Source organism: Monodon monoceros, unplaced genomic scaffold (assembly GCF_005190385.1).
Source record: "Monodon monoceros isolate NGI ecotype Baffin Bay Population unplaced genomic scaffold, NGI_Narwhal_1 Super_Scaffold_4, whole genome shotgun sequence".
Lineage (NCBI taxonomy): Eukaryota > Metazoa > Chordata > Mammalia > Artiodactyla > Monodontidae > Monodon > Monodon monoceros.
Window position 1 is genome coordinate 66,296,803 of NW_021703781.1, and position 14,617 is coordinate 66,311,419.

Here is a 14,617-nt window from a genome sequence, read left to right on the forward strand (position 1 = left end):
ATGTTGAGTTTAATATTTGTGGTGTGGGGCTTTCTTAACAGGCTTTATTTTCCTGTTTTTCTTTATTTTTCAGTTCTTAACTGTATGACCTTTTCCGTTTTTCAGCATCCTGATTGCAAAGAATAACATGAGCTGTTACACCTTCAACTATTTGTAAATTAGTTTTCCTAATCATTAGGCTAGCTGATTTGTGGGAATTGTGGGTAAATTTTTACTCTAGGAGAGCAGAAAACTTGTTCAAGAAGACAGTCCAAAGACTGGCTGCTCTGGCTCCTCTGTATTTGCTGCTGTGCCCAGTGAGCTTGGAGAAGTCAGTTGGTTTCCCTGCTACTCAGGTTCACTTCCCACAAATCCTGATCAGTAGCCTTTGTTTGTAAATCCCTCTGAGATGCTCTGATAGAAGGAGTTTATAGCTTTACACAGTCTATCATTTCGAATACTTCCTCCTGACCTTCTTTTCCCTTTCCTTGCAACTCCACCCACAAAATCCCTGTTTTTTTTTAAAGTGAAAAGAACAACTAAGAATAGCAAATATATATATATATATATATATATATATATATATATATAAAATACCCCATGCATCCCAAGAAACAGTCCTTCACTTATTATTATACTTAAAATTCCATACACACAAAAAATTCCACAAAAACCACAACTGAATAAAATGGTCTCCTTCCCAAACATCAGATTAAAAAACCTGTTTGCTCTGTGCTAAGCAAAAGTGGTTGTTTAATGATTCTGAACCCACGGCCACTTTGAGAAAAGTAAGTCAATTTGGAAGGTAACTCAACTCTACGATTTTGCATTGAGTTGTAAACACTAAAAGCAACTCTCTAGATTGTTCTCCTTTTCCTGGAATAGCAATTCAGAGATGAAAAGTGCTGAGAGCAATGGCAGTTCGTATTTTTGCTTACCTCACTTTTGTGGCTTGCAGGGCATTGGGTTTCTTTGTTCCCAACTTAATGAACAGAGGCAAATCTACAGGAACTTCACTGACTGAAAATATCTATTATGTTAACTAAAGAAACTCACCTGTGATCTTGAGGTCTTAGTTAAAAATGCTTTTAAAGAGTAAACATTAATAGATGTTCCAATGACATTTTCTGCAGTGAGTTTTTTCTGAAGCCATTAAAGTTAACAGTTTAGTAAGATGCTCTTTTTAAAGAATTCCTTGTGTTTAAATGATTCAGTGATCAGTCCTGAAATAATGTGTGGGTTTTTTTCCCTTAAAATAGGCATATCTTAATAAAACTGAGTCACCCAGAAAAACTCCAGAATTTTCGGCATGGGAAGGACCTAGATATGTCTAGTAAACAACACCCCTACTCTATATAAAACAGATAATCAACAAGGACCTACTGTATAACACAGGGAACTCTACTCAATATTCTGTAATAACCTATATGAGAAAAGAATCTGAAAAAGAATGGTTTGTATATACATGTATGACTGAATCACTTTGCTGTACACCTGAAACTAACACAGCATTGTAAATCAACTCTACTCCAATATAAAATAAAAATTAAATTAAATTTAAAAAATAAATAAAGGAAATGGACAAAAACAAAAACACCACTATACTCAAGCAACGGTATAACTAGATCAGTACAGACCGCCAAGACTGACGAGACATAATCTGAGATGTAAAGACCTGACCCATCATTTAATTACCAGTCTTATCAGCAAATGTTTCCTTTGTAGCTAACCCAAATCCCTCTTACTGTTTTGACTCATGATTAATCTCAATGGAATCTGAAAACTAATGACTGAGCCACTATTTTCTGTATTAAAATCCTTCCAGTGATACATATGAAAAACAGTGCCCTCCCCCTCAGCTTTCTATGTGCTAAATCCATTTCCTCTTATAAACAACTTTCATTTCATTTCATTTCAAATCCTTTCATTCTTTCTGTTGTTCAAATGGGGGTCCCATTACATCCCAGTTACAGGGATTTTTCCTAGCTGGAGACTGGAATGAAACACGGCACTGTGCAGTGTTCAGCGTGGCACCAGGCCTGGTGGCATCAACATGCCATCCTTCCTGTAACTGTGTTGCTAATGTTTTTAAACATCTCCGAGTCACAAAATTCCGAGGATCTGAAAAAATATGGTACCAAGTGACAAAGGTAACATGAAAATTGTAAGTCCTTACAGTACTGCAAAAAGCATTCTTGCAAGCACAGGACAATATAAATTTTACTCAAAACAGGCAACCCATAGAACTCCCTCTTCAAGCGGCAAATGTTTACAAGTCTCTTCAAACCTTTTGAGTGTTAATATACCTATACAGATAAATACATTAGAGATGCTCAGAAGACACCTGGGGAGCTTAACTATTTGGAGGCTTTCTGTGATTAGTTTTTGAGTTGTGATTCATATGTTTACCTGTTCCTGAAAGATCGAGGGTACTGTGTCCTGAATGAGTGTGCTGTATGGGATACAACCAGCTGAAAACACTGGGCCTGTCCCCAAGGCACCCACACTCTGGCTGGGGAGATCAGACATCCACAAGTGAAAAGTGACAAAGAATGAGACAGGTGTGGCTGCATGCCAGACACGTGGCCAAAAGTAAGGGCTCTAGACCGGCTCTAATAGAAATACAATGCAAGCTGTATATTTAATTTTACATGTTCTAGTAGCTACGTTTTTTTAAAGTAAAAAACAGGTGAAGCTAGTGTTATCATTTCAACATAGAATTGGTGTAAAACTCTATGAAGGAGATGCTTTTTTTATACTAAATCTTTGAAATCTGATGTACATCTTACACTTACAGCCATCTCAATTGAGACCACATTTCAAGTGTTCAACAGACACATATGACTGGTGGCTACTGTCCTGACACTTCAGCTCTAGAGTTCAGAGGACATGGATGGATAGGAGTGGATCGATAGGGTGGCATAGTCTAGAGGCTTGGTGATGTAGTAGATCTTGGATAAGGCGATAAACCTGTGTGAAAGGCCATTCCATGAGAAGTTGCTGGGGGAAGAAAACCGCATGAACAAAAGCATAGGGATATAGGTAGTTGAGATGAATTTTTAGACAATGAGTAGCCACTTACAGACGGTTCATGTTGATGGAGTAATTAGAAGATGAAACTGGACAAGTAGTTCGGGAACAGATCAGAAGGTTAATGCAAAAGTGTTGAACTCTAACCTTCCCGGAAGCCTGGAGATTGACGATCAAGAGTGTTATGAGAAAAGCAGTGTTTTAGAAAGATTAACCTGGCATCAGAGGCATGACAGGTGGATATCACATCTTAATCTTCCAAATAATTGAGTTAAGTAAATTCAATAATCATATTTTATAAATCAAAAGACTAATATTTATATAATCTCATATAATAAATATGAGTTCATTATTAAACTGGCTTTCTGGTTCTCATATATCAACCCCAGGAGCCGACCCAGAGAAATGCAGCCCAGAGAAGCCGACCCAGGTTTCTGAGTGCATAATGCTGACAGCCTGGCCAATGACGGAAGGTTCTGCCCCCTTGGAGGTAAGGCATATGAGCTCAGGTGATTTGTTCAAGGCAACAGGTAAGCAGTCTGGATCAAGTCTAGGTGCCTGACTCCTAAGTCCATCTCTTACTCCTGTCACCAAACTGCTTGTCTGTTCCCCACAAGACTGGAAGCTCCAACACACTGCCTGGCACAAGGTATGAACTCTAAATTTTCATTGGCTGAATTCCACTGGAGCCAGAAAACCAAGTTCTCTGGCTTCTGCAACAATCCAAGCACAGGGTGATAACAGGCCTCACTAGAGCAGTGCACTGCAAGAAGATGTGATGTAACCCTCTATTTCCTTTGAAATTCAGATTTTCACTAGCAGACATAAATAATAGTTTCTCTAAGAAAGGTGCTAAGCCTCAAATTGCAACGTATATGGGGCATTCTTTGCTAGTGTCACAGGAAACAATGAGATTCTTTCCCAAAAATTTCTAAGAAATGGATTTATTTCTAGAAATGGCACCTAGATTGCTGGAATGTATTTTAGCAACATATATTCAATGAGCATACACTGTATGAAAATGTACATCATTATTCTTTAAAAATAGGCATTTCTCTAAAATTGTTAAGTCAGAACTACATGTTCTAGGCTCCAGGTTCAGTTATCAATGTGTAAAATACTTGATTTATTTGTCACTTATTGTATTCTATTTTCAATGGGGTTCTCTCTTTTGTAACTGGAAGATTTGTAGCCATTTTTCTTACTGGACTTTACAAGGGAAAAAGTCCCTTTCCCCACCCCCAAGTTTTCTCCCTAGACCCCCCCCAACAGTTAACATAGCTAAGAGAATCAGATTCTGTTTCACTAACTTAGAGATGTCTGGCAAGAGATTAAATAGCTGTGTCTCACTTTGTGCAGGTCACCAACTTGTTAACTCGTCATACTATAAAGGGGTAGCTGGGAGGGGGACCAAACTGTGGGGATCCAAGGGTATGTGCAGTGTACAACATCATATATATACACACGTGGCAGCGCAAGCGCTGCAGCTAAAGCTTAAAACCAGTTCTAAGGGGTCATCTCAGGGTTATTCATACAATCAAGGAGGAGACAAAGAGGTCAGGGTGTTGTAGGTTCACACATGATACTTTGGGGGAAAAGCCTTTTCTTTTTTTTGCCCCCTCAACATTTAACTAAAAACATTGTTTAAAACTACAGCTTGCTGCTGACCCAGCGTTTTCTCTTGTTTCCATGTGAGACATCATTATTACAGTATGTTCACAGTATCAGGTGTACAGTACAGTACATGAAACGGTCTACACTCTACTGCACACGCCTCTCCAGTGAACAGGGTTTGTCCACAACTGCGAACTTCTCAGTTCCTGCAAGATTGTGAATGTACAACAATAAACCATACACAGTTCAGCAGTCACCATTTTTGTCCTTCAGGGGTTTTTTTGGTTTGTTTTTTTTAACCATTAAAAACATTATGGGGCTTCCCTGGTGGGGCAGTGGTTGAGAGTCCGCCTGCCGATGCAGGGCACACGGGTTCGTGCCCCAGTCCAGGAAGATCCCACATGCCGTGAAGCGGCTGGGCCCATGAGCCATGGCCGCTGAGCCTGCGCGTCCGGAGCCTCGGCTCCGCAACGGGAGAGGCCACAGCAGTGAGAGGCCCGCGTACCGCAAAAAAACAAAACAAACAAACAAAAAAACATTATGAAATGTGGCATCCCCTTGATGCCAGGACTGGGAAAGCCATTTTTATTTGTATTTTTTTCCCCCCAAACTCACTGTAAACGACAGTAACTTTGGTTAAAATAAAAGAAGTCTTCTATGTAGGCAGAGCTTTGTCTTTTCAAATAGGGCAGGGTCCTGAGGGGAGTAAAGTGAGGACAGGGAATAGAAAGATCGGGAGGAAGAAGGGGCGAGAAGGAGGAGGAAAGAGAACTAGGAGAGACTTTTTTTCCAAGGGAGAAGCTGGACAGCACAGGGTAAACTGGATTCTGAGGTGGTTTTGCATCAGTAAAGGGCAACAGTTTCTAAGTTCTCCACGCGTGCGCACGTGCACACAGGGAGGGAGGCGTCCCACGGCTGTCATGACTGACCAGTCAAAAACAGAACATCGCAAATGACTTGTGAAACCAGTGAGTTCATCGACGGTGATACCGAGATGTCCAACAGCCGTGACTCATACAGCGTGAACTCCGAGTGTTTCTCGTCCACCTTGGCCAGGGCCAGCAGCGCACGGGCAGCCTGCCGCATCACGTCCACACTAGCTGGCTCAAAGGGCGGGTTCTGCGTGTGGAGCAGGCTGGCCTGGCTCTGCTGGAACCGTGTGGCAGCAAGGCTGTCCTCCAGGAAGCCCAGGAAGTTGCCGATGCTGCCTTTCTGCACTGCAGTGGCACAGGCTGCCAGGCTGTCACCCTGTGCCAGGTTGGCTAGCAGTACCACAGCCATCTCCCGGCACACCGGGTTCTCTGGGTCACTGAGGAAGCGCACCATGGTGCTGTACAACTTCTCCAGGCGGCTGAAGGGGGCTGTGGCCAGGATCAGGTCCACATTGCTGTCCTGGATGCTGAGTTTGCTGAGGGTTTCCAAGACCAATCTCTGTGGGGAGAGGACGGCGTTGGGGCCCAGGGTGGGGAAGGGGTCCTGGGCTTCAGCTGAAGGGCAGACTGCCCAGTGTAGGAGTCCATCCAGGACAGGCAGGCAAATGCCCTCGGGGTATGGGGAGAGGTCCAGCTGCCCCGACCTGTTGGCGAACGTGACCAAGGTGTTTTCCCAAAGCATCTCCAAGCAGTCCCACCACCACTCCACTTTGTTGCAGCTCACCCCTTGGGCCTGCTTCCCCTCCTTCTCGTAAGTCAGTGGCGCCTGCTTCCATTCCGGGTGCTTGTGGTGCAGAAAGATCAGCTTGCCCAGGATCAGCAGCAGCCCCGGGTGCTTGGACATCTCAAAGTCGTTGCCTGGCACAAATGACAGACTTCGGATGGTACTGGAGATACAGACACAGCGTTTGGCTAGGGAATCCTGCCAGCCCAGAAGGGTACACAGTGGGGTGTCATCTTTACTGTGGGGTTCATCCTCTAGGATCTTGATGTTCCGATGGCTCTGTGCTGGGCTGATGCCAAATGGAAACTTGCTGCTTTCCTTGGTGGCCTCTACACCCTTAGCTCCCTCCTCGGTCAGTGTGCTAGACCGGGTGGACAACATGTCATCCATAGTGGCTGTGATCCGTTTTTCTGGAGGGCCATCAGTCGGGGGGCCCTCCTGCTCTGTTGTCCCTGGGGTACCCTCTACTGCTGTGACATACTTCCGAGTGACTGGTGGGCAGGGTACATGAGGCCGGGAAGGCAGCAGCTCTGTTTTGCTCTCAAAGCGGGTCTGGATATGCTCGGTGGTGACCCCCCACCAATCCGCCAGTGCAGCAAGCCACTGTCAAACTCCTGCACGCGCCCAAGCTTATCTGAGCAGCCCACCACAGACGGCTTTTGCACGAGCTTTACTGGAAGCCTGTCAAACTCACTAATCAGCTTCTCCTCACGATTCTCTGAGGCGGCTTTGTCCTTGCCCGCAAAGGCCATCTCCTCATCATTTTCAATTACATCCTCCTCTTCTTCCTCCTCTAGTTTAGGACCTAGAAGGTCTTCCTCCTTCTCCCCCTGCACAGGAGCTGGACTAGACGCTTTGCTGAATCTCCCAGGGTCCAGTAGTATTCTCTGTCCTGGGTCACCCACCTCATACTCCTTTAAAATGCCAAAGATCTCAATCAGGCAACGTGGGAAATATTCCACAAGGAGCTCTAGCAACCCTGGGAGCTGACTGAGGTTGAAAGTCATGATGCTGTTGTTATCATACAGCAGGATGTTAATGGTGTCTAATGCCCACGTGCTCTCTGCCAGCAGCCCGGACTTGAGGGACATCATTACCAGCCACGCCTCCAGGGTTCCGATGTCTTTCGTCGTGAGCCGCCTCCTCTGCTTCAACACAGGCTGTGTGGCTTCAACAGAGCCAGGTGGGAAGGTGATGTCCCGCCGAATCATAGGGGGCTGCACAGGGGCAGGTGCTATGCGTGAGGCAGGTACTGGTGGACCTGGCTTCTGCATCTTCATCCCAGAGTGCAGGAATGGAGACTTGTTAGGAGAGGTGCGGTTCTCCATTGGCCGGAGCAGGGGAGCAGGTCTGGATACGTGAGGAGTGTGATTCTGCATGCTTGGTGGGGGCTGGTAGTTGGATGGAGGGGGCTTCGTCATGGGGGACACGGGGGCAGAAGGACCATATGGGGGCTGGCGTGTGCCATGGGAAGGCCATGGGCCTTCATGGTTGGCTCTCTGATCCGTGTGCAGCATTTCATGTTTGGTTCACGCCCTGATAGGCAGCGCCTTGCAGGGCAGAGCCCGTGCTCTGCCTGCTGGCGTAACTGTGTATGAGTGCTTTTCAAAGTTCATTTCTCAAAGGTCAGAAATAATTTATTGTGTGTCAGTCCGGTTTGGAGAGATGAGAAAGGTGCTTTGTTCTTCTTTTAAACGTGACCGCATAGACACATACACACAGAATTACAAAAGCTTCTCAGGCAAAAATATATGGTCTAGGTCCACAAACTCTTACCTGAGAGCCTGGGGGGCAGTTATGTTTTAGAATTCAGGATTTAGGGGATTCTAGGAAGATAATATGGTACATAGATTACATATTACAGAACATCTTAAGCAGGGTCCCAGGTCAGCATTCCATAATCAAACATTAATGTCTCTGCAGCGAAATGTATGATTGTTCATACTGAGTAGATAAATAATGACTATAAAAAGCCTCACGCCAGTTCAGGTCAGATCTTACTGCCAAATGAGTTCAATTCAGGTCGCATTTACTCTCAAGTGAGTTATGGAAAAAAAACTCTATCTTCAGAGCTTTCTAGATTTGGGAATTGAGAGTGAGAAATTGTGGACCCGTATTATGAAATATTCCTTCATAGAATGTCATCTACTCTTTAGGGAAGGCAATGAAACATATTTAAACCTACCAAATATGTTAAATCAATTAATTTTCAAATAATATTATTCAATAGATACTTGTCCAATGAGGAATAAACACAGTTATTTAAACAGTGACAATTACAGGGAGATTTGATATAATAGGCTACATCCTGTTAGCGGACATTAAGAATGGCCGAAGGCTTGGGGACTTCCCTGGTGGTCCAGCGGTTAAGACTCCGCACTCCCAATGCTGGGGGCTTGGGTTTGATCCCCAGTCAGGGAACTAGATCCCACATGCATGGCGAAACTAAGACCCAGCATAGCCAAATAAATAAATAAATGCATATTTAAGAAAAATAAAAGAATGTCCAAAGGCTCGATAGTGATTGGTGGGCAACTTATTTGCAAACAATCAACAAGAGCCAATATGTTATACAGCCAACCCACTGCTTGTGAGTGGCAACATATCAGCTATGAAAATATCCTTGATTAATTCAAGGCTGATTTCAAAGAATCTCAGGATTGGAATCACTTTAAAATCACTGTAGTCCAACCACCTCTTAGAGCAAAGAATCTTCTTATCCTTAGGTCCCCAACCCCTTAAAGTTACAAAAGAAAAAAAGAAAAGGGAAAAAGGTTATGATCTTCACCCCAGAAAGATGCACATACATGATAAGTGTCACAATCATTTCCAAGGGATCTACTGACCCCGAGTTCAGAATTCCTGCCTAGATGCTTGCCATATTTGAAAAGAAAGCTAATGTTTTATAATTTCACAGCAATCTTACTACCCTGGAAAGCTTCTATATTTTAAGTTGCTCATAAATTGACTGTGGTCATATGTTTCAATGGCTTCTGTGACATTTATCTCAACTTATGATGTTCTATGCAATATTTACAAGAATTTTTTTTTTTTTTTTTTTGCGGTACGCGGGCCTCTCACTGCTGTGGCCTCTCCCGTTTCGGAGCACAGGCTCTGGACGCGCAGGCTCAGCGGCCATGGCTCACGGGCCCAGCCGCTCCGCGGCACGTGGGATTCTCCCGGACCGGGGCACGAACCCGTGTCCCCTGCATCGGCAGGCGGACTCTCAACCACTGCGGCACCAGGGAAGCCCAAGATAAATATTTTTGAACTCACTGTGACCCTTTGTCTTTACCATAAAGGTTGAAAAGAGGAAACATAATGACATTTTTTGGCTTTTCTTTTTCTATTTTTACATCCCATATCACACATAACTCAGACGGGGCAAAGAAAGAAAAAGAAATTCTCGATATACCGCTTTTAGCCTCCTGGTCTGTCACGGAGCCCAGACCTGCCGCAGCTGGCACGGGAGGACACGCTTTTCCCTACCATCATGCCCCGAAGCGTATTAGCCATAGGCCCTGACTCCGGAAGCAGCGTTCTGGTATTTTCTTATCAGGCAGCGCGGTGGCGCCTCAGCGGAAGAGCGGGCTTCCAGGCCGCAGCGATCAAACCCCGCTCCCCACCTCACGTAGTTGGAGGTTTCCAGAAGCGCTAGCATCACCGCGCCGCGCAATTCTCAATTCCGAGCGCGTGTTTGCTGCCTCGTATTTCCACCATTAACCAGCCATGATAAGCGCCAGCCGAGCCGCAGTAGCCCGTCTTGTCGGCGCCGCAGCCTCCCGGGGCCCCCCAGCCGCCCGCCACCAGGATGGCTGGAATGGCTTTAGTCATGAAGCTTTTAGAATTGTTTCAAGGCGGGACTATGCGTCAGAAGCAATCAAGGGAGCAGTTGTTGGTATTGATTTGGGTACCACCAACTCCTGTGTGGCAGTTACGGAAGGTAAACAAGCAAAGGTGCTAGAGAATGCTGAAGGTGCCAGAACCACCCCTTCAGTTGTAGCCGTTACAGCAGATGGTGAGCGACTTGTTGGCGTGCCGGCCAAGCGACAGGCTGTCACCAACCCAAACAACACATTCTATGCTACCAAGCGTCTCATTGGCCGGCGATATGATGACCCAGAAGTTCAAAAAGACATTAAAAATGTTCCTTTTAAAATTGTCTGCGCCTCTAATGGCGATGCCTGGGTTGAAGCTCATGGAAAACTCTATTCCCCAAGTCAGATTGGAGCATTTGTGTTGATGAAGATGAAAGAGACTGCAGAAAATTACTTGGGGCACACAGCAAAAAATGCTGTGATTACCATCCCAGCGTATTTCAGTGACTCTCAGAGACAGGCCACTAAGGATGCTGGCCAGATATCTGGACTAAATGTGCTTCGGGTAATTAATGAACCCACAGCGGCCGCTCTGGCCTATGGTCTAGACAAATCAGAAGACAAAATCATTGCCGTATATGATTTAGGTGGTGGAACTTTTGATATTTCCATACTGGAAATTCAGAAAGGAGTATTTGAGGTGAAATCCACCAATGGAGACACTTTTTTAGGTGGTGAAGACTTTGACCAGGCCTTGCTGTGTCACATTGTGAAGGAGTTCAAAAGAGAGACAGGGGTTGATTTGACCAAAGACAACATGGCGCTTCAAAGGGTTCAGGAAGCCGCTGAGAAGGCCAAGTGTGAACTCTCTTTGTCTGTGCAGACTGACATCAATTTGCCATACCTTATGATGGATGCTTCTGGACCCGAGCATTTGAATATGAAGCTGACCCGGGCTCAGTTTGAGGGGATTGTTACTGATCTAATCAGAAGGACCACAGCTCCAGGCCAGAAAGCCACGCAAGATGCAGAAGCCAGCAAAAGTGACATAGGAGAAGTGATTCTGGTTGGTGGCATGACTAGGATGCCCAAGGTTCAGCAGACTGTGCAGGCTCTCTTTGGCCAAGCCCCAAGTAAAGCTGTCAATCCTGATGAGGCTGCGGCCATTGGAGCTGCCATTCAGGGAGGTGTGCTGGCTGGTGATGTCACAGATGTGCTACTCTTGGATGTCACTCCCCTGTCTCTGGGTATTGAGACTCTGGGAGGTGTCTTCACCAAGCTTATTAACAGGAACACCACTATTCCAACCAAGAAGAGCCAGGTGTTTTCTACAGCTGCTGATGGACAGACGCAAGTGGAGATTAAAGTGTGTCAGGGTGAGAGAGAGATGGCTGGAGACAACAAACTTCTTGGACAGTTTACTTTGATTGGGATTCCCCCAGCCCCTCGTGGAGTCCCTCCGATTGAAGTTACATTTGACATTGATGCCAATGGGATTGTACATGTTTCTGCCAAAGATAAGGGTACAGGACGCGAGCAGCAGAGTGCGATCCAGTCTTCCGGTGGGTTAAGCAAAGATGATATTGAAAATATGGTTAAAAATGCAGAGAAGTATGTTGAGGAAGACCGGCGAAAGAAGGAACGAGTTGAAGCAGTTAATATGGCTGAAGGAATCATTCATGACACAGAAACCAAGGTGGAAGAATTCAAGGACCAATTGCCTGCTGACGAGTGCCACAAGCTAAAAGAAGAGATTTCCAAAATGAGGGCGCTCCCCGCTCGAAAAGACAGTGAAACAGGAGAAAACATAAGGCAGGCAGCATCTTCCCTTCAGCAAGCATCACTGAAGCTCTTCGAAATGGCATACAAAAAGATGGCATCTGAGCGGGAAGGCAGTAAACTTTGGAGTCGAAAGGACAACATATTATGATGCTTGGGAGTGAAGGGATCTCCTGAGCTGAAATGGGCAAAACTTCAGTCTTCTACTGTGTTTTTGCAGTACTCTCTATATAATTTCCTGAATATGTAAATTTCGTGACCATTAGCTAATGATCATTTAACAAGTGGTAATTCCCAACAGTACAAAGTTCACAGTATTCTGTCCCTAGCCTGTCATTCCTTTTCAGCTGCATGTAAAATGGGGGGAAAGATGATTTACTGATCATTCTAAAGATTTAACGTTGTTTTGTGCTGAAGTGGCTGTATTTTCAAAGGGGTGAAACCATCTCACACACTGAAGACAGGTCTGGAATGAGACCATAGGGGGATGAGATCCTTCTAGTTACCTAAGTACTGCTGTACCAGCCTGTGTGTATATGGAGTTCTTCAGCTGAGGCCTTGCAAGGCAAGCCAGCTGTGCCATGTTGGGAGGAAGGGCAGGGGAAGCTAAATCAATGGAAAACTAAGCTAGCTATTTATGTGAGGTCCAGCTTCTAAAACACGAGTCTCCCAAACTTTCTGAAGGCATACTTTCCTAGCTACCCTTTGGCCTGTGTCTGGCACCTGTATCCCTGATGACTGTTCTTTTTGATCCATTCTGGATTTTTAAAAAAATAAATAGGAAAAGCAAAAGACAAAAAAAAAATCCTCTAAGGAAAAAACATAAAATTTCCTGCTAATAATTTATCAAGCAACAATTTTCAATTTGACATTAACTGGAATAGGAAATGATGGAGTAACTTTTCTAAGTGTGGAGCTGTCATGGGAGAAAAGACTTATATTAGCCTCTGGCATCAAATCATGATTTAGATTTGTCAGTATTAGGAACACCATTTCCTTTCTTTGACATTTTTAGGCGTCTGATAGGAGAGGATTCTGCGTGTGCTGCAGTAGAAACTTCCTTCTATGCACTTATCCGAACGGTTCATCAAGAGCATCCTTCTCGATCTAAGCATCTCAAAGAGACTGACTCACCAACACCAGCCCCTTGGCACACCCGAAGAAGGAGTACCTGAACTCCACAATCACATCAAAAAGACTGATTTCTCTTTGTGTAAGAAATTGAGAGCAATGGTTCCTGCTAGGCATGGACAGAAAAAGTGTCCTGCAGCCTCTTTCCAGTTAGTCTGGTGAAATTGAACATAAACTGTCCTAAGGGCAAGCTGGAGCCCAGCTGAAACCTCACCCTGTTACTAGGCATCTTCCAATAGCTTGCTGCACTGTCCTCATGTCCATACAAGGACTATGCAAGGAAAAGACCAGGCAGGTCAACAAAATCACGGCCAAGTCCGATGATGGGCTCCTTGCCCTTCCTGCATGTAGTCTCACCATCAGACTCAGCCCAGGTCCCAGGGAAAGTGATGGAGAGCAATCCTTAGGTCAAGTGGCCAAGGGGTGTGAACGGTTTCCCTTCCCATTGTTGCCCTTGAGGACCACTTCTTTGCCTCTCCCTGTAGGAGAAAACCTCTCAATCACAATAATTCATGTGTTTGGCTTGTTCCTTTGCTACCATTCAGTGTCAAAGATATACCATGAATATTACAAAAGACAAAATCCGATGGGATCTTGAAAGCTTTATGCTAAGTGCGAATCAGACACAAAAGCCATATGTTACATTATTCCATTTACATGAAATGTCCAGAATAGGCCAATCTATAAAGACAGCATGTGGATAAATGGTCACCAGAGGCCGGGGTAGGGGGTCATGGAGGATGTTGGGTGCACCATTCCCTTTGGGTGATGAAAATGTTCTGGAATTGGAGAGGAATCATGATTGCCCCTTTTTACATGTACTAAATGCCACTGAATTGTGAGCTTTCAAATGGTTAAAATGGTGAATTTTACGGTATTTGTTTTTTACCACAATAAAAAGAAATGTGATAGGGTCCTTTTCTACTAGGCTTGCATTTTTATTTCTGTAGACAAAAACATATAAGACAAAAATTGGAGAAAATATTTCAACAAAAGACAGAAGAGGAGAAAATTTATTCTAGCTTTGAAAATAGTTCAATTTGTTTTTATCAAAGTTGAAAGCAAGCAAGGGAGCATCTCAGTCTTCATGAGCCAACGCAATTCTCTCATCTTACAGCTAAGAAGTGAAGGCTTTCGGGGTAACCTGGTCTTGAGAGGAGACAACCAGATTTGAATCTGGTTCTGCCAGATTCTGGCCTACCACTAGTCAACATTACTGCCTGTGTGACTTGAATGCATTTACTCAGTCTCTCTGAACCTCAGTTTCCACATCAATAAAATGGGCCTGGAAGTCCGCAAAAGGTCACCAGACCACTTGCTGATAACAGCAAAGCTAAATTTATCAGAACTTGGTGCAGTAAGGGAGAATGCCATCTTGACAAAGTCTTAATTTCTCAGAAGAGAAAGTCAAAATGGATATTTATAGGGTTTTAGGATCTGGTCTCAAGTGACTTACAGCAGGTCTTTCAAGGTGGAGCTGACTGAGATTGGGCAGATTTCGTAGCATCATAGGATCAGTGGAAACAACAGGGCAACGGGCTTGAAGCAAGTCTTGACTAACTAACTGTTGTTTGAATAGCCGGCTGTTTACCTGTTGCTCTGGATAAACT

The 14,617-nt window shown here is 44.6% G+C and overlaps 1 protein-coding gene and 1 pseudogene across 1 annotated transcript; one reads left to right on the top strand and one right to left on the bottom strand.

Moving 5' to 3' along the window:
* Positions 1–5,541: 5,541 nt before the first annotated feature.
* On the bottom strand, positions 5,542–12,964 carry LOC114908891 (AT-rich interactive domain-containing protein 1A-like). Its single transcript, XM_029245626.1, is given in 3 exon segments — positions 5,542–6,851; positions 6,854–7,801; positions 12,952–12,964. Coding segments are annotated over 3 exon segments (2,271 nt in total).
* On the top strand, positions 10,009–12,027 carry LOC114909029 (annotated as a pseudogene).
* Positions 12,965–14,617: the final 1,653 nt, after the last annotated feature.